Here is a 23,835-nt window from a genome sequence, read left to right as displayed (position 1 = left end):
TCTTTTTGTGCTTTTTTCTACCAGACTTTGAGAGGGAGCGGGGATAGGTGATAGTGTAGCAGTTAGAGAATATAGGAGAAATGGAGAGAGCCATAGGTCGACAGAGGTGTAGACAAGGAATGAAGGGGGAGTGGCAGCACAGCACAGTTCTAGCTAAACTCAACAGGAAGCTAGTAGATGAAGTCGGAAATGAATAAGTGCAAACCAGAAGAAACAGAATAACATCAGATAAATGGTAAAGAAATGTATGAACTAAACACACCTAAATTCGATTTTGAAAACGGAGGCAACAAAAACAATGCAATGTTAATTGGATGTAAAACTAAACAGGCAAAGCAGACGGTGCACAGATCTAATGCTAGGCACAGCTTAATTCGATTTTAAAATGGAGGCAGCAAAACAATGCAAAGCAGATGTTGCGCAGATTTAATGCTAAACACAAATGGGAGTCATAAGTGCAGTAAGAGAAATGAATTTAGTTGAGGTGGGAATCAAAGAGGTGAAAGGCACAGTCAATGCTTAAGGAAAGTTAGGTTTGGAGATCAGCCAAACTTACTTTCATGTTTGTAGGCATCATGCAGAGACTAGGATCCAGTGACATAGTAAGCAGTCCAGTGAAATGTCAGGGTGGTGGATCATAGTTTGAGCAGGGAATCGGAGGCCCTCTTCGGCCCGGACAGGCAGAGACAGGGCCCTTGAATACGGTCCTTTGGCGGTGGCCCGGCTTCGCCAGCTGGTCTGCTGTTGGTTGGAAAGTACTGGCAGACAGCAATCAGGCGGTCTGGTGCTGCCTCAACGGAAAGGAAGGGCTGCACACTACCATGTCGGCCTTCATTGTAGGGGTCGAGGTGGCAATTCAGGCAAATGAAGATTGAAAAGAACAAATAAAAGCACATGCAGCAATTTTGCACAAAAGAGGAGAGTGCTTTGCAGGGATTGCAGTGCGCTAATTCTGGATGATTGAATGTGCACCCCACGAGCCTCGTTGCTCAAGTGGGGCATCATGCTGCAAGGCTGCAAATATACAAGGTGCCAACCCCAACTCACTGTGGAATTGAGGTGGTGAAAGGAGGGGATCTCTAGCCTGCAGATGGGAAGGCTTGTTCTTCCTTGGTCCTGGTAGCTGGAAGGATAAGTCTTGCGGCCCTATTCTGGATTAACTGAAGAGAACAAAGGGAGGAAATAGGCAGATTGAGGAAGAGGCTCTAGCAGTAGTCCAGCTTAGAGAGAACCAGAGCTCTGGAGACATTGAGCTTCTCGGGGAAAGTTAGGAAAGGGGGAATGTCTCTGACAAGGTGGAGCAAAAAGATGGTCTTCTTGGCAAGATGTGTGATGTGAGGGGAGAAGGAGAGAGAGGAGTCGAAGATGACTGCAAGGTTTTTTGCCTCACAAGAGGGTGACTGGAGGGGGCCCAAGGAGGGCGGCCAAAGAGTGAGAGGGATACAGGGAGAAGGCGTCCCAATGAGAAGGATCTCAGTCTTACTGGCATTAAGGCAGAGTTCATTAGCAGAGCACCATGCCTGAATAGCAGTCAGACAGTCAGGTATGAGAGAGGAAGAAGAGGAGGTAGAGGAGGGAATCTTAAAGTAGAGCTGTGCGTCATCAGCATGACACTGGAAGTGAGGAGAGAAGGTGGAGATCAAGTGGGCCAGAGGGGCAAGGTAAATATCGAAAAGCCACGCCGATAGGATTGATCCCTGAGGAACGCCGCAGTTAGAGAGTACGGTGGAGGAGAGGATATGGCCCAGATGCACTTGGGAAGGCCGGTTAGAAAGGAAGGAGGTCAGCCAGGCCAGTGCCCAGTCCGTGATGCCTAGGGTATCACAGAGACAATTTATGGGGATGGCATGATTGACCATGTCATAAGGCAGAGGTAAGATTGAGAAGGATCAGAACAGAGGGAGAGTTGGAATCAGGTTTTGAGAACAGGTGTTCACAGGTGTTCAGGAGAGCAGTTGCCATGTCTCTGGGTGCGCTGAAGCCAGACAGGTGGTCGTGGAGACAGCAAACCGATTCGGTGTGGTGGATCTACTAAATAGTTGTAACAGTTGCAATGCATTCCGGTAAAAACCTTAGCAATCTTTCAGTTGCAAGAAATAGCCAGATGGATGTTATTGAGGTGCGTGACGGTATCGAGGCACATGATGATAGCAGTCAATGTGCTTGATGATAATTGTGAGGAACTTTGGAGGTTGAAAGTCATGACGTGGTGGTTAGATGATAGATCTGATTTTGAGGGCAATGAGATGGACATTGATAATGATGAGCTGGATAAGAAGGATTCTGATAATGGTGATGTTGTGTATTTAGTGGTGAGGTGAATGAGCATGGCGGCAAGGATGTTGGCATTGTGTTATACATTGACAGTGTCCATGTGCGAGATGATAATGATGAGGATATGAGGAGAATGTGGTGGTGAGATGGCCACTGGCAAAGGTGAATGGTTGAGGGTGACGCTGAGGTGGATGATGCTAATGCTGAGATGCCGCTTGAAGCCGAAGTAATTGATCATGACGGGGTTATCACTGTAGACGGTGAGCTGGGTACGCGACGATGGGGTGTGATAGGAGCCCATCTTTGTTTTTCGGGAAGCCTGGAAAAACTGAAAGAAAGCTCAGAAGGAAGAAGCAAATAGAATAGGGGGCATCCAGCAATGGTGGAGAACCAATGCTGCACTCCTCAGAAACAGGAGTGGTTCAGATAAATAAAGTCTTTAACTTTTTAGGGTATAGCCCCACAAGCTAGGAAACATAGTCTCAAGTATTTCCATTAGAGAGTTTACAAAAGGGGAAGAAAATGCTTGAGGTGTATAAAGCAGACCATAATGCTGGCGAAGAGGACTGGAAGGGGCTATCGAGGATTCTGAGGATGGTGGCACAAATGCACCATGCCCTGTGGTTCACATAGTCCTGCTAGTCATTCAATGCCCCCGCCTGTTGCATAGTCCTGTCTGCCACCTTTCTGAGGCACGCAGAAGGCATGTGATGGAGTCTACCATGGGCCAGAGAAGTCTGGAAAGGCATGCGATGGAGCCTACCATGGGCCAGAGAAGTCTGGAAAGGCATGCGATGGAGACTACCATGGGCCAGAGAAGTCTGGAAAGGCATGCGATGGAGCCTACCATGGGCCAGAGAAGTCTGGAAAGGCATGCGATGGATGGGGGGTGGTGATGCTGAGTGACTTTGGATGTGGTGAGTCGAAGCTCTTGAGAATATGATGGTCATTTGCATTATGCCCTCCTTTCTTCTGCAGCCTGGCTGGCATCTCCCGCAGCCCTACTATTGTGGCAGCTTACATCATGGCAGTGACCGGGCTGAGCTGGAGGCAGGCGCTTGATGCAGTGAAGGTGTTGCGGCCATGCATTGATCCTAATGTGGGCTTCAAGCAGCAGCTGCAGGATTATGGCTGCTGGAGGGCACAAGAGGTAAGCCCAATCTGTTGTAACATCGCTACATTCCATGAAAACATGGCTGCCTCCGAGTCCCATAACCAGCGGCAGGCACACTCCTAAAGCAGGCCAGGTTCTACAGCAAGGCAACTCTGGGCACTCGCCCAGGGCGTCAGCGGCAGAGGGTCACCAAGGGGCACCAAATTAGACCTGCATCCAACAAATCTGCCCCTATTGCAAATTACATATGAGTCTTTGCCACTCTAGCTTTGTCTCAGCCTGGCATATGCTATTTCCTCTGCCTCTTCTGGATGTTCTCTTTGGAGAGTTTGGACCTTTTATAGCTTTCATGCACGTCCTCCTCTCGCGCTCTCTCCCCCACTCTCTCCCTGTTTCCCTCTCTGTCCTTATTTTCTTTATCTCACTGAAAAAAAATATACATCCCTCTACTCTTGCTCTGTAAATCTCTCTATCCGTCTCTTGTTCCCTTTCTTTATCTTTCTGCCTCTGCGCCTCACCTTTTAAATCCCTCTGTGAATCACCCTCTTTCCGGTTCCTTCAGTTTCTCACTTCATCCCCCCAGCGTCTCTTTTTCTCTGGGACTTTCTCTTTGCCTCTCTCTGACACTTTCCAGACCCTGTCTCCGCCCCTCTCACTCTCTCTGTATCTTGCTGGTTCTCTTAGCTCAGTGAGTTAAGCACTTGCTTCAGATACCCCAGTGTAACACACAGGCTCAAACACTGCAGCGCCTGCGCACCCCTTCCCTAAATGGAGCATTGTTAAATTGGGTAATATTAACACTCACTACTACAGCAACAGATGTGGGTGAAATCGGCCATGAAAACCTGATATCATTTATTCCTGGATTTCTTTCTTTCTCTGACTCCAGAACTCTGTTTCTATGGCTTTTAGGCCGTTTTTCACGTAGCCTCTTACGTCCCCATTTCTTTCTGCCTCTCTTCGCCGCACACATCCATCCCACCCTCTCATTCTTTCTTTCTTTCCTGCTCTTGTTCCTCTAGTGCTGGGTGTTTCAATCTCCTTATGTACTACTGGCTTTCGCCCCCTCTTTTTCCTCTTCTCTCTCTTTCTCTCTTGTCTCTCTTTCTCTTCTCTCCCTCATGTCTCTTGCCTCTCCTCTTGCTCTCTCTTCTGCAGTTGTTTTGACCTCCCACCATAAGGTATTTTTAATTTTTTCTTTGTCTGACCCGTTTTGGTATCTTCGGCTCCCACGCCACTCACCTTCGCCGGCGTTCTCTTCCCCCATGTATTTCTCTCTCTCCACTTCCGTCGCTTCTGTTCCTGTGGCTCTCACTTCCTCTCTCTGTCTCTGTCCTATCTCTTTTTCTGCCCCTTTCACAGTTTTTACCACAACATGTATGATTATCGTAACGATTGTGAAAGATATAGCTGGGAAGCCTGAAACAAAAATAGTAAAGCCTTGTAGTGTTAAAATTCTTTCATACATAGGAATATTTTGTCAAATGGGAATATATTATAGTATTTTTCCCTAAACTCTAAGGCTGGATATGTTTTAAATCAGGACTCAGAATATCTGTCTTTCGACTGTATTTCTGGGAAATTTCAGTTGCAAGAAGTATTTGCAAGGAGGCTGTGCAGTGAAATCCCAGCTACTCCGCATTCATAGCTCTATTCACATTTTAGGAATTAGATACTTGCAGCTGTGCTGCACTGCTCAACTTGCTGTCCTTTTCCTTTTTTAAAATGTTACCTTTTGTTTAAACCAAAAAGTAAACAGTCTCTTCCTCTTTCGGCCCAAATATACCCAGGGTTTCAAAACCGCTGACTGTGCAAAAATCCCTATTATCAATGTATGTCGATCTAATCTCTCCTTTCCCCTGCTCCCCCCACCCCCCACCTCTTGTTAAATTCTGGCACTACCTCAATTGTCATCAGGCATAGTAATGTAGCCAGTCTGTCTCTTTTTCCTCCCCCCACCTTTATCACTGTCAATAGCTCTTTCTCTATCAGAAATGTCCCCTGCCCTGTATGATAGCAGCTTGTCTCCTCCCCCCCCATTGTATTCCTCCCTCTTACCCTCAAGCACTATCTGCACTATCAGAAATGTTGTCAGAAATGTTGTCAGGCCTAGCACCATAGTTGCTTGTTTTGTCCTCCCCTCCCCCACCTCTTGTTAAATTCCGGCACTACCTCAATTGTCGTCAGGCATAGTAATGTAGCTGCTTGTCTGTCTCATTCTCCTTCCCACCCCCGCGCCCCTCCTTTTATTGTCAAATGCTCTTGCACTATCCAAAACTTTGCTAGGCCAAGTATGATAGTTAATTTTTCATTCTTAATGTATCAAGGACCTGTCACTGTATTCTCCTTTGTTCCCTCCCTGCCTTGAAGTGCTTTGAAACACATTGTGTATAGGTGCTATATAAATACTCAATTCAATTCAATAATCCCGTCACACATCTACTAAAGTCACTGGGCTCGTTCCCCAGTAGAAACCCATCTGCAGTTCATAAGTCACTGGGCTCGTTCCCCAGTAGAAACCCATCTGCAGTTCATAAATCACTGGGCTCGTTCCCCCGTAGAAACCCATCTGCAGTTCATAAGTCACTGGGATCGTCCCCCAGTAGAAATCTGTCTGCAGTTCATAAGTCACTGGGCTCGTTCCCCAGTAGAAACCCATCTGCAGTTCATAAGTCACTGGGCTCGTTCCCCAGTAGAAACCCATCTGCAGTTCATAAGTCACTGGGCTCGTTCCCCAGTAGAAACCCATCTGCAGTTCATAAGTCACTGGGCTCGTTCCCCAGTAGAAACCCATCTGCAGTTCATAAGTCACTGGGCTCGTTCCCCAGTAGAAACCCATCTGCAGTTCATAAATCACTGGGCTCGTTCCCCAGTAGAAACCCGTCTGCAGTTCATAAGTCACTGGGATCGTCCCCCAGTAGAAATCTGTCTGCAGTTCATAAGTCACTGTGCTCGTCCCCCAGTAGAAACCCATCTGCAGTTCATAAGTCACTGGGCTTGTTCCCCAGTAGAAACCCGTCTGCAGTTCATAAGTCACTGGGCTTGTTCCCCAGTAAGTCACTGGGCTCGTCCCCCAGTAGAAACCCGTCTGCAGTTCATAAGTCACTGGGCTCGCTGCCCAGTAGAAACCTGTCTGCAGTTCATAAGTCACTGGACTGGTTCTCCAGTAGAAACCCATCATAAGTCACTGGGCTCGTTCCCCAGTAGAAACCCGTCTGGAGGTCACAGTTCACATTATGCCTAATTCGCATATCCTTGCCCTTTTCCAGCATGCACACTCAATTACATTCTACCCACTTGGCACATCATGGCTGGTTTCTAGAATAACCACTCATGTTTCCGGTAGGTTCAGTTACCCTTCATTGCCTGGACTCAGCTGTCCTCTCTCACGGTTTGTAGTATGGGCTGTTAGGTGGCGCTTTAGGGAAACCTATAAGCCAGAACTATTGCATTACAGTACAGATAGGGAAAAATGGCATATGAGGAGGGACACACAACCTGGAGGTGGTGTTTGGTTATTTGCTCACCCATTCACTGCCCATGGCCTTGCTAATCCTTATGGCCATTACCACGCAGTTCCTGCGCATCACCGCCCACAACACTGCATCAGAACTCTTTGAGCTTGCTTTAATCAAGCCTTACCATCAAGCTTTCCACTTGAAGTGCCTGACAGTGTATGTTTTAGCCAGGTCTGCCTTCAGCCACTTGATTTAAAAGCACTTTGAGTGTCCTTCACTGAGGTCCAGTTAAAAACAAGCATTGGCAAAGCCAAATGTCTTGGCTTGAGTATAAATATTCGGCATTCGCGAGGCACTGCTATTAGATGCACAGGTACTCGCACCATTTTGCGCCTGCTACCATCAATAGCCAGTTCATACCACTACGGCAATGTCTGGCAAGTGCCTTGCCCATGCCTGCACACAAGCTCAAACTGTTGGCATTGCCCATGCTTGTTACTTTCTGTTGTCGGTGGCAGAAGGAAAGTAAGCCAAGGTTTAAATGGTGTTTGAAGGGCTGGACAGCCAGCAGAGCTACAGACAAGACCCCCAGTCTTTGTCGGCGGCTTGCTTGCAAGCTTGGGTGCGCTCTGTTGGCAGGCCCAGACCACCCCAGAGAGACAGCAAGGATATCAGACAGGCTGGGAAGGGTCTCTGACAGCACTTCCCTCCGTGAACCTCTTTGTGGCACATGTATACTGTTTGCTTTGCTGAGGCAATAACCCCACCCTGGGTTAGGAGCAATGATCAGATGTGTGGTGGTTCTAGTGCCAGGGATTTTGGCTGAGTTGGCACTGGCACAATGTCAGGGTGTGCACATCTGGATGCACTGGCACACTGGCCACATATGCTCTGGTGCTGCTGCGGAAGCAGGGATCAGGTCGCTGCGCCAGGACAGCCCGGGCAGAGACAGCCCGCTTTGGGCCACTGCACCAGGTCAGCCCGTGCAGAGACAGCCCGCTTTGGGTCACTGCACCAGGTCAGCCCGTGCAGAGACAGCCCGCTTTGGGTCATTGCTCCAGGACAGCCCGTGCAGAGACAGCCTGCTTTGGGTCACTGCACCAGGTCAGCCCGTGCAGAGACAGCCCGCTTTGGGTCATTGCTCCAGGACAGCCCGTGCAGAGACAGCCCGCTTTGGGTCTTTGCGTCAGGTCAGCCCGTGCAGAGACAGCCCGCTTTGGGTCATTGCGCCAGGTGAGCCCGTGCAGAGACAGCCCGCTGTGGGTCTTTGCTCCAGGTCAGCCCGTGCAGAGACAGCCTGCTTTGGGCCACTGCACCAGGTCAGCCTGTGCAGAGACAGCCCGCTTTGGGTCATTGCTCCAGGACAGCCCGAGCAGAGACAGCCCGCTTTGGGTCACTGCACCAGGTCAGCCCGTGCAGAGACAGCCTACTTCGGGTCATTGCTCCAGGACAGCCCGTGCAGAGACAGCCTGCTTTGGGCCACTGCACCAGGTCAGCCCGTGCAGAGACAGCCCGCTTTGGGTCATTGCTCCAGGACAGCCCGTGCAGAGACAGCCCACTTTGGGTCTTTGCGTCAGGTCAGCCCGTTCAGAGACAGCCCGCATTGGGTCATTGAGTCAGGTCAGCCCATGTAGAGACAGCCTGCTTTGGGTCACTGCGCCAGGTCAGCCCGTGCAGAGACAGCCCGCTTTGGGTCACTGCACCAGGTCAGCCCGTGCAGAGACAGCCCACTTTGGGTCACTGCGCCAGTCAGCCCGTGCAGAGACAGCCCCCTTTGGGTCATTGCGCTAGGTCAGCCCGTGCAGAGACAGCCCGCTTTGGGTCACTGCACCAGGTCAGCCTGGGCAGAGACAGCCCGCTTTGGGTCACTGCGCCAGGTCAGCCAGTGCAGAGACAGCCCACTTTGGGTCATTGCGCCAGGTCAGCCCATGCAGAGACAGCCCGCTTTGGGTCACTGCACCAGGTCAGCCTGGGCAGAGACAGCCCACTTTGGGTCACTGCGCCAGGTCAGCCAGTGCAAAGACAGCCCGCTTTGGGTCACTGCACCAGGTCAGCCCGTGCAGAGACAGCCCGCTTTGGGTCACTGCGCCAGTCAGCCCTTGCAGAGACAGCCCCCTTTGGGTCATTGCGCCAGGTCAGCCCGTGCAGAGACAGCCCGCTTTGGGTCACTGCACCAGGTCAGCCTGGGCAGAGACAGCCCACTTTGGGTCACTGTGCCAGGTCAGCCAGTGCAGAGACAGCCCGCTTTGGGTCACTGCGCCAGTCAGCCCGTGCAGAGACAGCCCCCTTTGGGTCATTACGCCAGGTCAGCCCGTGCAGCCCGTGCAGAGACAGCCCGCTTTGGGTCATTGCGCCAGGTCAGCCCGTGCAGAGACAGCCCGCTTTGGGTCACTGCACCAGGTCAGCCTGGGCAGAGACAGCCCGCTTTGGGTCACTGCGCCAGGTCAGCCCATGCAGAGACAGCCCGCTTTGGGTCACTGCACCAGGTCAGCCTGGGCAGAGATAGCCCCCTTTGGGTCATTGCGCCAGGTCAGTCCGTGCAGAGACAGCCCGCTTTGGGTCATTGCGCCAGGTCAGCCCGTGCAGAGACAGCCCGCTTTGGGTCACTGCACCAGGTCAGCCTGGGCAGAGACAGCCCACTTTGGGTCACTGCGCCAGGTCAGCCAGTGCAGCCAGTGCAGAGACAGCCCGCTTTGGGTCACTGCGCCAGTCAGCCCGTGCAGAGACAGCCCCCTTTGGGTCATTACGCCAGGTCAGCCCGTGCAGAGACAGCCCGCTTTGGGTCATTGCGCCAGGTCAGCCCGTGCAGAGACAGCCCGCTTTGGGTCACTGCACCAGGTCAGCCTGGGCAGAGACAGCCCGCTTTGGGTCACTGCGCCAGGTCAGCCCATGCAGAGACAGCCCGCTTTGGGTCACTGCACCAGGTCAGCCTGGGCAGAGACAGCCCCCTTTGAGTCATTGCGCCAGGTCAGTCCGTGCAGAGACAGCCCGCTTTGGGTCACTGCGCCAGGTCAGCCCATGCAGAGACAGCCCGCTTTGGGTCATTACATCGGCCTTGTTAGTTGCATCTCCAGCAGAAACACCAAATGTGGCTAGCCTTATCCCTGGCACAACGTCAGCATGTGCCCCGCTGTTGGCACTGGAGCTAATAAAAGAGCAAGAGCTGTCATTGTGCCAGCCGTCTTTCATCTGCCTGCCAGCAGGATTTGCAATGAATCCCACATGCAAACTTGCGATAACACCAGTCCACTCCCAGTCTAAAAAGTTCCAGTTTATGTCAGATTGGAAATCCCAGTGGGACTTAACTTTGGCAATCCAGTATGCTCCCAGTTGCAACCCAGTACCGTGTTGTATGATGATATATGCAGGTGACATTTTCTCAGTCCTATTGAGTTCTCAGTTTGACAATCCCAGTAAATTGCCATTGTGTAAACTCCATTATATTTCTAGTTTGATATTCCCCGTTTCACCCTCACAGTATATTACCAGTTTATCCACCCCAGTATATCCCCATTTTGACCATTTCGATATATTCCCTGTTTGAAATCCCATTTTGTTTGACACCCTAAATATACGGCACAATCTCTTGCACTCCCAGTTTAACAATCTAATTGCGCTTCCAGTTTTGTACTTCTGTTACATTCCAAAATTGACCATTTGCGTATAATTCCGGTTTGTGCTGCCTCAGAACACTCCTACTAGTTTGACAATCTGAGTATACTCTCCGTTTTCACTATGACAGTATATTCCCAGTTTAGCAATCATTGCCAATATATAATATATCAACAGTGTTCACAATATCAGTATATACACAATATGAAAATGCCAAAAAAAACAGTTTCCCATTGCAAACTGTCTGGTGAACTCCCATTGAGCTAATACACAGTTCCATAAAACCCTCACTGTCCTCTTAGACAAGTCTAGTAAACTCCCACTTTGCACAACACCAGTATATTCCCAGTTTGACCATCCTGTATGTTCTAAAATGTGCAATACAGGATAATACCAGCATATGACCCACTTGCTCTGTGTATGCATGCTGCCAGAGTGCTCCAGTCCAGTTTTACTCCAAGTTTCTTGTTAAACATTCAGCTAAATTCTCAGTTTCCTAATACTCAATTCCAGGGTGCACCCCATTGGCAATGAACCATTTTTACAATCCATATATAGTGCTGGTTGTATCATCCCAGCGGTCTCTGAGTTTGACAACCCTGATACATACACATTTTCCACAGCCCCATTATAGCCATTCTTGTTCAGTGCCACTCTACGCCAGTTTCCAAATTGCAGTTTGGTAATCCCAGTACACTTGCTGTTTCAAAATGTCAGTACATGGCAAAAACGTGGTGGTCCCCCTCCACTGGGAACCCAATGCTAGTGGATAATCAAGAATGCTGGTTAAGCAAATGTCAAGAGTTAATATTAATGGGTTTTGTACCGCACACTGTTGCCACTTGCGTGGCCTCTTGGCGCTCTGGCAGATCTGCAATGTAAGGGGAAATATTGGGTATCTGAGTCAGCTAACAAAACCAAAAGCCCGGATAACAAACCTTCCTGGCCTTTCTGCTCTGTTATCTGGCTTCAAAGTGTTGTTATCTGGCATTTACTGAATTGGGACCATTACTAGGGCCGGGAGGATAGCTCAGGGGCAACGCGCTCGTCTGCAATGGAAGGGAAAATGTTGGGTATCTGAGTCAGCTAACACAAGCAAAAAGACTGGATAACAAAGCTTCCTGGCCTTCCTGCTCTGTTATCTGGCTTCAAGGCGTTGTTATCTGGCATTTTCTGAATTGGGACCATTGCTAGGGCCGGGAGGATAGCTCAGGGGCGGAAGCAAGACGTCATGGAGCAACACAGTTTCGATCCCGGGTCCACGCTTATAAACTTCTGGGTATTAAGCGCGTTATAAATAACCAATTACATTTACTATCACTGGCCCTGGAGGTGCTGGTTAATGGGGCATTTCTGTTAGACTGTGCAGGATAACAACGCTTTACTATACATCCAGTTTGACCAGGTCTATCTTCTATCGTTTTGACAAACAACATATATACATAGATGGCAATTCAAATATACATCCAGTTTGCATAATCCCACTTTGACAATTTCAAGATAATCCCCATTTGACAATGCCCATGTACTTCCAGTTTGACTACCCCCAAGTTGGGCAACACCAGCATATACCATTTTACAGAATTCTAGGACACTTCCAGTTTGACAAGCCAAGAACACTAGCAAATCACACAATCCCAATTCTAAAATTGCCAATCCGAATATATTCCCATTTTAACAATCGCAGCCTATTGCCATTTGAACAGTTCCAGTATAGTCCCACTTTGACAACCCCATAAATTTTTCATTTTGCCAACTTTGGTACATTAGTCCCAGTACATTCCAACTTTGAACATTCAGTACAATTTCAGTTTATACTGAAGGAAAATACTCCCAGTTTGGCAATCCCAGTTTTCACAATGCCAATAGATTTCTAGTTTTGCAGCCCTGTAATTTTTCCAGTTTGCAAGTTCATAGTATATTACCAGTGTTCATAAATATCAGTGTATAAGCAGTTTGCAGGTGGGAAGCATACAACAGTTTACCATTGCACAATATATGGCGCACTCCCACTGCGTTATTACAACATTCTGTATCTGCAACCCTACAGTCCCTTGTCTCCCTGCACTTATGAGCCACCCTATGGCAGTACTTATTGAGTTACCTGCACTTCTCCCCCATCCCACTGGCACTTATCCCCCAGGACTTCCGCGATCTGAATGGCACACGGCCTAGTGAAATCGCTCTTTTGTCCTTCTGTCCCCCCTCCTTGTCTTGTCATGCATAGAAACACTTTTTTACAGGCGCGTTATAAATGACTTATATCATATCATTCCATTAATCTCCCACTTTACTGTTAGACAATTCCTGTAAACTCCCTCTTTGTTCAACTCAAAGTAGATCCCCAGTTTGACAATCCGAGTATATGCCCAATGTACAATCCCAATATATTCGGAGTTTGGCAAATCCAGTAAACTCCCAGTATGACAAACCCAGTATACTCCTACTTTGACAGTCATACATATTCTCTGGATGAAACAAAGACCATTTCTAATTTGACAATCCTAGTGTCACAACTCAAAGTTGACTTCTTTTGGGGAGTCAGACGCTAACCCGTTCCTCCCTACTGGACCCCTGTGAGACCAGATGAGTGCCACGCGCAGAGAGCATGGTGGGGGGAGACGAAAGAAGGGAAGTCCATGGGCAGGCCCTTCACATAATCACTGGCTAGTACAAAGGAACACTAGCTAGCTATTGGCATAAATCAGCAAGGCCACCAATCGAGAATATGCAGTACAGGACTTCACCCAGTAGAGAGCGCACAGGGCCAGTTACCCCTCCCTGTCCCCATATTTAACATACAGTGGCAGAGGAAAACCCTAGAGCATCAGGGAAAAACCACCAGAGAAATACAGGGGTTACTGCAAGACAGAGTACAGGCACTGCAGACAAAAGCAAACAGTGAGATGTCCGGTGGGCAACAGTGAGCAAGCACACACAGTGTGAGAGCAGGGAGCTCTCACGCTGAAAGGAAGAGCATGATGGGTGCAAAGATGGCTTCCACGGAAGCAGCAGGTGCATCTGAGTAAGCAGGGAATGCGGAAGAGGCAGGAAATAAACAAGGAGCAGATTGAAGTGCAGGATAGAGAGGAAGTCATGAAGGGAACAGATGAATAGAACAGTAAAAAAGCAGAACAGGACTCCGACCTGGGAGAGAAATGGAGAGGTGGCCGGAGGCACCAACCAAATTCAAATCCATAGAACGCTGGCAAGCAACTCTCTAATGCAGAACACGCTTATTTATAGTCGTGTCCAGTCCCCAAACTAACTTCTCCTTTGTCTGTGTTCTTTCCAGATAGTCTACTCTGGAAGCCATCTTGGAATGATGCTTATCATACAAGAATAACCTATTTAGAAGACTCTACTAGAGCATTAATTACTAGTCATTAAGCACAGGGATGGGGTTTGAACCTGTGTTGCTCTGCATTGTCTTGCTTCCAAGACAAACACATTGCCCCTAAGCTATCCTCCCAATCCACTGTTATTGACAGTATGCTCTCCTGCTCAATTTCTATTTCGTCCACATTTTTTTTAATGCCTTACCGAACAATATTTGATTGCAATAATGCAGCTTCTTTTTTTAAAACAAGGAAAATAGTTCCAGTAAAAAAGTAACTGCTAGCACGATTCCCCCCTCCCCTTAGTATTGTACTACAGTTTTACATCTATGAAAGGGGATGCCAAGGGCAGGGAATTCTAATATGTGGGCGTGGCTTCAAGTCCGGTTTTTTGCTTAGAACTATGTTGGCTACCCTAAACTGGCCTGGTTAAAGGTCTTTCTAGCATACCTAAAAAGCAGGTCTTACATAAAAAGAGCCCATGATAGATGTTGTCTGTGTGACAACGAGAGCTGAATAAATACAGATCAACAAAAGCCATGTGCTAGCGAGAAACTGACCCTGAAAACTCAACAAAAATATACTTTCATCATTACATCAAACCATTGTCCTGGCAAGTTTTTCTATGTTGTCGTCCGTTTTTTTGTTGTTGTTTTTTAAAATCTTTTTATTGGTTTTAATGTTCAACATGAAGCAACAACGAAAACACCCCCCCTCACTCCCTCCCCCTAACCCCATCCCCCTTTTTCCCCTAGGACTCGAGACGACCAAACACCTATACCAGTCTGTTAAAAGGAACACTGAGTTAAACTATTAAAACATATCCAGAATGCGAATGTTATGGGGGCACCATTGGAGCATATAGTCACTCTGCAGGTATTGGAGAACCGGGCCCCAGTCCAAAGGGAAGTTCTTGGTGGCTCCCTGCAATTTGCATGTCATACATTCCATAGTTACAAAGTGCCATACCTTTCTTAACCATTGGAGTTGTGTCGGAGGCATCTGCTGCTTCCATCCTTGGGCTATCACCAGCCAGGCTGCCATGACCAGGACCATGATGACCTTCCGCTGGCGCTTGGTGTGCTTTTTTTGTGTGGGGTCCCATATGCTGGCCAACCATACTCTGTCCCTAAGGTTTTCAGTCCCTTGAACCATTTTCCTGGCTTGGGCCTTGACCTCGTTCCAGAAGCAGGTAATGTTCGGGCAGGTTCTCCAGATATGTTTCCAATCACCCTCCCGACGACATCCACACCAGCATAATCCCTCCGTATTAGGATACATGTCTTTCAGTCTCTTTGGTGTTAGATGCCACTGCAGAAGAACTTTTTGCCACATTTCCCTCAGGCGAATGGATCTTGTCAGTGTGATGACGCTTTGACATGTTTCTTCCCAGTGGGTTCATGGGATTGCCATCCCCAGCGTCCCCTCCCACCTCTTCATGTACAACCCTCGAACTTCTTCCCCTTGAGAGTTCAGGTGTGCGTACAGATTGGATATCAACCCATGCATACCTGGATCTGTTATCATATAGATCTCGAACTCTGTGAGGTCTCTTGTTCCCACTTCTTCATTGATCGGGGTGGACAGCCAGTGACTCAATTGAACATATCGGTATTTCTCCGTCCTTGCCACTCCCAGTTCTTGAACTCATTCTTCAAACGACCTGAGTGACCTGCCTTTGTACATATTGCCAATTCTGGTACAGCCCGCCTGTTTCCAAGACATGAAGGCCTTCGGGTCCATCCCCGGTGGGAAATCAGGGTTGTGGAAGAGCGGTGTGTCCCACGCATTGAGAGGAGCGCCCAGTATCTCACTTATTCGGGTGTTCGCATGCCTTTACCTTTTGTGGGACCACAGGAGGTTTGAGTGCGGGCCCCCGGCCACTGCTATGTACTGCTTTGCCCATTTGGACTGTGGGTAGTCTGCCACCCACTCCTTGATGACTCTCAGCTGCGCCGCTTCATATTACCTCTTAAAGTGTGGGAAGGCCAGGCCACCTTCCTTCACTGCTGCTGTCAATGTGGCCATTGCCACCCTCGGTCTCCTGCATTGCCACATGTATGCGGATACCATCTTGTTTAGTGAGCGAAACAGAGACCTGGGGAGCCTAATTGGGAGGGCTTGGAAGTAATACAGGACTTTAGGGAGAAAAGTCATCTTCACCGCCGAGATGCGCCCCCACCACGAGGTGGATAGTGGCGTCCATCTCGTCAGCAGTTTTTGGAGGTGGGTGATCAATTCTGGATAATTTGCAGTGTACAGTTGCTCCGTCCTGGAGGTGAGCTTGACTCTGAGGTAGGTTATACTGTTCCGTGCCAGCTTCACTCCTTGTTCCTGGGCCAGGCTTGAAATAGTCACGGGTCGGCCGACAGGTTCAGTACTTCTGATTTGCTTTTGTTTATTTTGAGGCCAGAAATGGCTCCGAATGACTCCAACTCGCTCATAAGTGCGGGCAGGGATCCGGCGGGCTCTGTTAAAGCCAACAACATATCGTCAGCAAATGCCATGGCTTTATGTTCCAGCCCGCCCATCTGCACTCCCTTGATAAGGTGGTGTTGTCGTATCCTCGCTAGAAGAGGTTCTAGGAACAGGGCGTACAGAAGGGGGTAAGGCGGGCACCCCTGCTTTGTGCCTCTCGTCTGTGTGACAGTTTCGGACACAAAGCTGTTGACGGCGATTCTTAAGGAGGGACTTTTGTAGTTTGACTGTATCATCCTCATGTAAGAGTCTCCAAAGCCCATGTGTGCCATTGTGTGAAAGAGCTGCGACCATTCAACTCGGTCGAATGCTTTTTCAGCGTCTAAGGTGACTAGTATAGCCTCCATGTCCGTGCGTTCGGCCTTTTCTATTATGTGACACACTCTCCTGGTGTTGTCCGCTGTTTGCCTTGTGGGGACGAAACTTGGCTGGTGCGCGTCCACCAGAGAGGCCCTGTGTACTGTCAGTCTATTAGCTAGAACTTTAGTGAAGAGCTTTGCATCCAGGTTTATGAGAGCAATCGGTCTATATGATCCTGGGAGGGTGGGATCTTTATCCGGTTTCAGGAAGAGCACTAGTTTTGCCTCATTCATTGACGCTGTGATATTGCCCCGTGATTTGAAGGTGTTGAACAATCTTGTGAGGGGGCCAGGACATGTCGGAATCTCTTATAGAATGCATCTGTATACCCATCCGGGCCTGGTGCTTTGTTCTTGGGCAGTTGCTTGATGGCCTGCAGCACTTCCTCCTGTGAGATGTCTTGATCTAGTGCTTCACAGGCTTCCTCAGACAGTTGCGGTAGGGATACATTCTGGAGGTATATTTCTTGGTCCTCCTCTTTTGAGTCACTGGTGGTGTACAGGTCCTGGTAAAAGGTTCTCATAATCTCGCCCATTTCGTCGTTGGTCGTTTTCCGGGTACCAGAGGGATCCACCAGCGCCAATATGGATCTCTCCCTGGTCATCTCCCGAAGCTGCCGAGCCAGTAGCGCATCCGCCTTATTGGCGAGGATGTAATATCTTTGTTTTGTTCTCATGTGCGCGTGGCCCACCTTCCTGATATGAAGGAGCTCCAACTGGCCCTGGATGTGCTGCATGGCCTGCGTCTTGGCCCTACTGGGGTTTGCCGCTGCCTCCCACTGCGCGTCCCGCAGTTGAGATTCAAGGTCCCTTTCCCATTGCGCTAGTTGCTTATCTCTCATGGATTTCAAGGCTATTAACTCTCCCCGCAGGACCGCCTTGAAGGCGTCCCACACAGTGTCTTGCGGAGTCTCTCCCGTGTCGTTTTTGTTGAAGAAAGTGTCAATCTTCTCTTGAATTTCCTCTGCCACCACTGGATCTTGCAGGAGCTCTGATGGAAAACGCCAGGTCCATACCCCATCCGCCCTGGTTTTGAGTGCCAAAGACAAAGGTATTGGGGCATGATCGGAGAGGACGATGGGGCCCGTTTCCACCTCTCTGATTGTACCTAGAAGGGCAGTGGAGACCCACATGTAGCCTATTCTCGATAGAGAGTTGTGGACATGGGAGTAGTGCGTGAAGCCCTGATGGTCCCTGTGCTTTGCTCGCCAGGCGTCGGAGAGGGAGAGGGAGTTGAATGTCTTCTTCAGTGCCCCCAAAGGAGCCTTCGAGCCTTCGCTGGTTCTACCCGCCCTGTCTTGAGCGGGATTCCATCGTGAGGAGTCCTAAACCCCACTAGAGATTCCATTGGCTGCCTTCTGCTTCCTCTCCTCGGCCTGCTGTTAGTCTATCGGGCGAGTCAACCGCCTCCTTCTTCTCCGATTGACGTTACAGCGGCAATCTTTAACTTATTCTAAGCACATAGATCGCTTGGCCTGCTCCCCGGCCTACCTGGCCTTCCTATATCTTCCTTTCTTGTGAATCGTCTGCCACCCCTCCTGCTGATTCGGGCCCTTGAGCCTCCTCTGGGGTTTCGGGTGTGCACCATCTCCTCCACTCGGCAAGCCTAGTACCCTTTCTCCTTCTTCGCATGAAGTGACCCTGTGCTGGACTCCCTCCCACGTGAACAGGAGACCGAACGGAAAAGTCCATTTGTATTTCACTTGGGCCGTAGACAAGTGCCGCACCACCGGACCCATCATCCGTCTCTTGAGTAGGGTGGACTAGGCCAGGTCCTGGTATAGTTTCACTTCCGGACCGTTCACTCTTATCGGAGGGGCCAGTCTGGCCTTTCTCAGTATCTGCTCTTTCTGAGCGTAAGATGTTATAGCCACCAGCACGTCCCTGGGTCACATCCCCGACTCGGACCCTCTTTTTGGGCCCCCTCTGTCCATACGGTCGATCCCTATCCCAGGATCCACCTCTTCAGCCAGGATCTAAGTAAACAATTGCGTGACCGTCGACTTCAGGTCTGCCTCCCCTATGGTGTCCGGCAGATTTTTGATTCTGACATTGGATCTTCTTGATCTATTTTTGAGGTCCTAGCATTGCTATTCTAAGTACATGGTTGTCTGGGCTACCCTATCTAGTGTTTCTTCGGACTTGAGGGAATCTTCCTCTAATTGCTGGAGTTTTCTTTCCACTGAGTCGGTTCTCTCCCCCAATTTGATGACATCCTGCCTGATTTCTTGGATTGATAGCACCATCTCGCCCCGCAGCAGTTTAAATTGCTCTTGAACAGAATTGAGTAGCTGTGATTGAAGTTCTTTAAAGCACATTTGCATGTCCTCTTTGTTCATTTCACTCCCCTCCATTCTTCCTCGGGTTGGGTTGAGGCCCAGCGGGGGGAAATCCTCTGGTGTGGATGTGTGTGAGGTCATCCTGTGTCCCCCAAAGCTGCTTTAGATTTCTTCCCTGATTTCTCTGCGGGGAGAACTGCGTAGAGGACCTAGCCCGTGTTTTGGACATTTATGCGCCTTACTGAGCCCGATGGTCCAGAGAGTATAGTCCAGAGAGGGGTCTAGTTGTAGTCTGGGGGCTAGTTCGTGGTGCTTCCCGCGCCAAGGGGAGATCTGGCTTCGGCTGTCAGTGAGTTATTCCTGCTGTGCTTTTTAGTTCTATTCCGCTTGCCTGCTGGGGCTGCGCTTTTACATAGTTGGTGAGGGATGTCACCTTATCTGTAGCCGCTAAAAAGGGATCTTTGGCTCCGCGTTACTTATGGGGCGCCCGCGTGTGGGCTTCAGACAGTATATCTTTTTTTGCGGCCCTCCTCCCTCCACTATGGCCCGTTCCATATATTTTCCCTCACCTTCTGCGTGGAGAGTGATGGCCTGGCTCTGGTCTGCTGGCCGCTCCTGGGCATGCAAGGGCTAGTCCTCGCTGGGTGGTGCGTCAGGCACCAGCAGCTGTCCCCACATATGGCCACTGTTATATCTGGTCCGTAGATCTCCACTGGCTGTCATGCCGGAGAATGCCTTTAGTCCAGTTCATGCGGCGATGTTAATTGCTGGTTTGCTCGCACCGGAGGAAATCCCCTCCTGTGGCTACACCACCCCCAGTCCTCCGCTCGGCCCCTGCAGTGTCCGGGGGTCACTGGTCTCCGGGCAGGGCATTGCGGTGCAGAGTGACGCTTTCAGGTGTGTCGCCGCTGCAGCTCCGAACCCCCGCGCCTCTTTGGTGTTATGGAGGACCAGCGGGACCCGCAACGGCCCCAATCCAGTTCCAGAAAGGCCGTGCAGGTGTGCCACTGCAAATGTTGCCACCCCACGGCTCTCCGGCGGCGCTGGGGTCAGGGGGGCGCAGGTTGAAGTAGTCTGCCAAGGTGCTGCTCCATTCTCTGATCGGGGGGCCCGCCTCTGCTATCACCGGACTATCAGTTTCTTCTCCGACCTTACAGGGGTGTGCAGGCTCTCACCACAGCTAGCTCCCCCGCTGCAGCCCGGAACACGATCATCGGAGAATGGGGTGGGGCCCGCCGACTCTTCCTTGATTGCTGTGGTGTTTCCCGCTGCAGCGGTCTCCCCCTCAGGCGGGCACAGCATGCGGCGCGGGGCTCTGCATGTGGCGCAGGTTCGCTGGTCCCCCTATGCTCCCCCTCAGCTCCGGGGCACCACGGCTGTTAAATTCCCATTCTCCCGGGGACTACTCTGCTGACATCCCGCTGCTGTGATTGCATTCACGGGATCACCCGATAAGCTTGGTAGATGGGCGTAATGTTGCGGCCCTGGGAGGAGAGACGGTCAGACGCGTCCTCCATCAACGGCCGCCATCTTGGAATCTGGGCCACATTTTTTAACCTCTCTGTTATTCTTTTCCCCTCACATTCTTCTACCATCTACCCCTATCCCTTGGGTCTTGACAGTACATCTTCCTAAAAAATCGAATAGCCCTTATTTGGGTTTTTCGGGGCCTTTCTGGTGGAATCTGCTGATTGGACGGGGAGCATAAACGAATTCTGCTGGTTCGTAGGACAATTCCTTGGGACTGTACCCCTTCCTTTTTACCAGGTCCTATAACAGACCTCTACATATTCTAGAGTCTAGCATATTCTGTACCTCATATTCTGGGGAATTTCCAACTATGACAGGAGGCGTTGTTTCTTCGTGCAAAGGTGTCCATACAGGTTTCAACATTGAGACATGGAACATTGAATGAATATGAGAGTTTACTGGTACTTCTCGTTGTGCCGCTACCGGTTGATTCTCCATAGTACCTTAAATGGTCCCATAAACTATAGTGCAAACATGGGGTAGAAAAGAATCTCTTAATATTTGCCTGAGAGCCAACTTCCTGCCCACTCTCATACTTAGGACCGGCTACACGTTTCCTGTCTACAAACCTCTTGTAATTTTGTTTTGCAATTCTGATATGTACAATCACTTATCAGTGTGTCTTGCAAAATGTGTGCTTGTGTGTTCTTGTGGTAATGCACATGCTGTAAAGGTCCCGCCTGCCTTGGAAACCCAAAAAGGGGGTGGGGGGTGCAATGCTGGTGATATTCGATCTTATAAAGCCTTTTCTCGGGTTTTCTTCTAGATATTTCCAGAACTCTGTCCTCCTTGATAGTTAAAGCATAGATCCAGCCACGCAGGCGCTTACAGTCAGGCACTCATTTAATAGGACAGCCATTTCCCTGTGTGCAGGTAGTTGTTCTGTGTCTTGTTTGGAAATGACATATCGGAACTCCTGATACTAAATGGGTATCGTCCTATTTTTCCCCTTTCTTGCTTAATAATGCCTTTGAATGTCTGTTGACACATCTTACCTGGTTGTGCACGGCACTGTTCTTTGCACCACAGTGAGGCAAAGGTTACCGTTAGTTTTTACCCCACCAATGTATGGATTCTGTTTCCATTTCCAGCCTAGAATGACTGGTACATCTGGTGAGCAGATGACCTCAAAACGATTTTGTATTTAAATGACCTGCTTAGGTCACCATAATGAAATAGTTTAGTCTCTGAACTTACAATCGCTGATGTTTAGGGTCTCCCGTTCATTGCTACTCTGGATAAGCCTTTTTTACTGCATGGATCCCGTGTGCGACTGCCAAATATTGATCAATTAAATCTGCAGAGGCTCCCAAATCCAGTCACTGCTGCTAAAGGTTCTGCTGCCAGCGACAGGAAGATCTGTGCAGAAGGTTGTTCGCTGGGGACGCAAGGGCACGCCTCTAGTATCGATCTATGGCCGTTCCGCACGGTCGTGCTTTGACTTTTCCCACCACACTGGCACGGCCCTTTAAATAGTGACCTGCTCTCCCACAATGCATGTACAGATTCCTATGTCCCTTTAGGTGCTCTACAGTTTCCAAATTGCATTACGTTCTCCTGCCCTCACCTCACTATTTTGATGGATTCCCTGCTGCCGTTACCATCACCTGTGGTCTCCGATGTTCACTATTCTTTTCCTGACTATTGTACTTAGTCTGTTGGTTGATTTGTACTGTGAGGCTGATCAATTCATTCACCCTGGTGGATCCATTAACCACTACCAACAGATCTTTCAATTTCCCTTTCAACCCTACATAAAAGGCTGCGTCGACTGATGTGTCTGTCTGCTGTGCCACGGCTTGAAGTGTTGGGATCTAGATATACACAACCAAATCCATTGAGACCAGTCTTAAATCAAGTCATTCCATCTCAGATGTTGGTGCCGCTAGATTTTGTTCAAACATATTTTTCAGCGGTGGCAGAAATGCATCATAATCTTGTAACTCTGGACTCTATTCTAAGATTAACGGCATAGCCTGCACTAATGTACCCTTGCATAAAAAGGACCACGAGAAGGTGATCTTGGCTCTCCAGGAGCCGAACTGTTCATGTTCTGCCATAAAATGTAGCTGGCGCCATGTCAGCAATGTGATAAAGGTTCTTGGGTCTCCTGAAAATGTCTCTGGGTTGGCATACCCTAGATTCTCGGGAACTGTTTCTGAAAGTAGGGCTCTGTGACTGGCAGGCACTGCAGTGTTGCTGGCTGCCTGCCTGATGCCGGCTGGGGGACATCCAGGTTTGAAGTTTGTTAATACTGTCTAGCAAGGTATCTGGCTCTGTTCGCCTGCCTTGAGTTCATTCTGAATCGCCTGAATGGCCTGAACCATTCTCACCAAGCTGTTACCATCCACGTGTATTTTAATACAGGTTTGGTAATTTGTCATGACTGGAAGTTGGTCTCTGTTAGCAATTGGCTTAAATCAGCAGGGCCACTAATCGAGAAATAGCACTAAAGTAAAGGACTAACTAGAAAAAGGGCATACATGCATAGTCTCCCACTGACACCCACCTCTCCTCCCTGTCCTTGTAGTGAAAATACAGTGGCAGGGAAAATCTGCCATAGAAAAAGGAATGTTGTGCCCAGTTAATTATAGTCCCGTACAATCCCCAAACATGCTTGTCCTTTGTGGAAGTTTTTTCCTCAAAATCTAATCTGGGGGGCATTTTAGAATGGTGACTTTCATACCCGAATAACCTTATCAGAATCTAACAGAGCCTTTTTGTTCCCCTGCCCAATTTCAATCTGGGCCAGGTTTTCCAATCCCTCCATAATCCTTTTCCATTCACGTTCTTCTGCCTACCTCCTATCTTGTGGATCCTGACACCCAGTGAACTCATAGTTTGCACCCTCCCCGTACATTCTGATTTTGTTAACTTCAAAATAATCTCAATTTATAAATACTGCAGCATATGCACAGTTTGACAATCCAAGTATATTCCCAGTTTGCACTCTGCCAGTACACGTCTACTTTTACTAGCCTGTTGTGTTTCTGATTGTATGAATCCTAGTTCTGTATATTACCAGTTTAATAACTGCAGCCTCATCCCCATTGCACACAATATTCCTGTATGCACGATTCAAAAATGCACAATATCAATGGGTTCCCATGTTGCACCACACAATTAACAATTCAAGTGTATACACAACTTCAGAATACAGCCACTGTGCTAGTACACACTTGCATAACCTGGGCGTTTGTCCATTTGTTACACCAACTTACAACACCATTGCTCATTCGCTTATGCCCCTTTCTTCTCCCTCCAGGTAGGTGCATAATGAGACATGTTTTCTTTTTGGCATAAAAAAGGCAGCAGATTTATTTTCATACATAATAAACACAGCAAACGATTGTGAAAATGGCTCTGAAGGTGCAGCGACTGCTCCGTATCCAA

General features: G+C 49.1%; 1 protein-coding gene across 1 annotated transcript in view; it reads left to right on the top strand.

Moving 5' to 3' along the window:
- Window positions 1-23,835, top strand: part of DUSP15 (dual specificity phosphatase 15) — a 321,250-nt gene that overhangs the window by 188,031 nt on the left and 109,384 nt on the right. The window contains exon 6 of the mRNA XM_069651004.1: window positions 3,253-3,424. Coding sequence (XP_069507105.1) covers window positions 3,253-3,424 — 172 coding nt within the window. The remainder of the gene's footprint in view (window positions 1-3,252; window positions 3,425-23,835) is intronic.

The sequence above is a fragment of the Ambystoma mexicanum genome, chromosome 3p (genome assembly GCF_040938575.1).
Source record: "Ambystoma mexicanum isolate Mex_15411 chromosome 3p, UKY_AmexF1_1, whole genome shotgun sequence".
Lineage (NCBI taxonomy): Eukaryota > Metazoa > Chordata > Amphibia > Caudata > Ambystomatidae > Ambystoma > Ambystoma mexicanum.
Note: the sequence above shows the minus strand (reverse complement) of the source record. Positions and strands in the feature narration are given on the sequence as shown.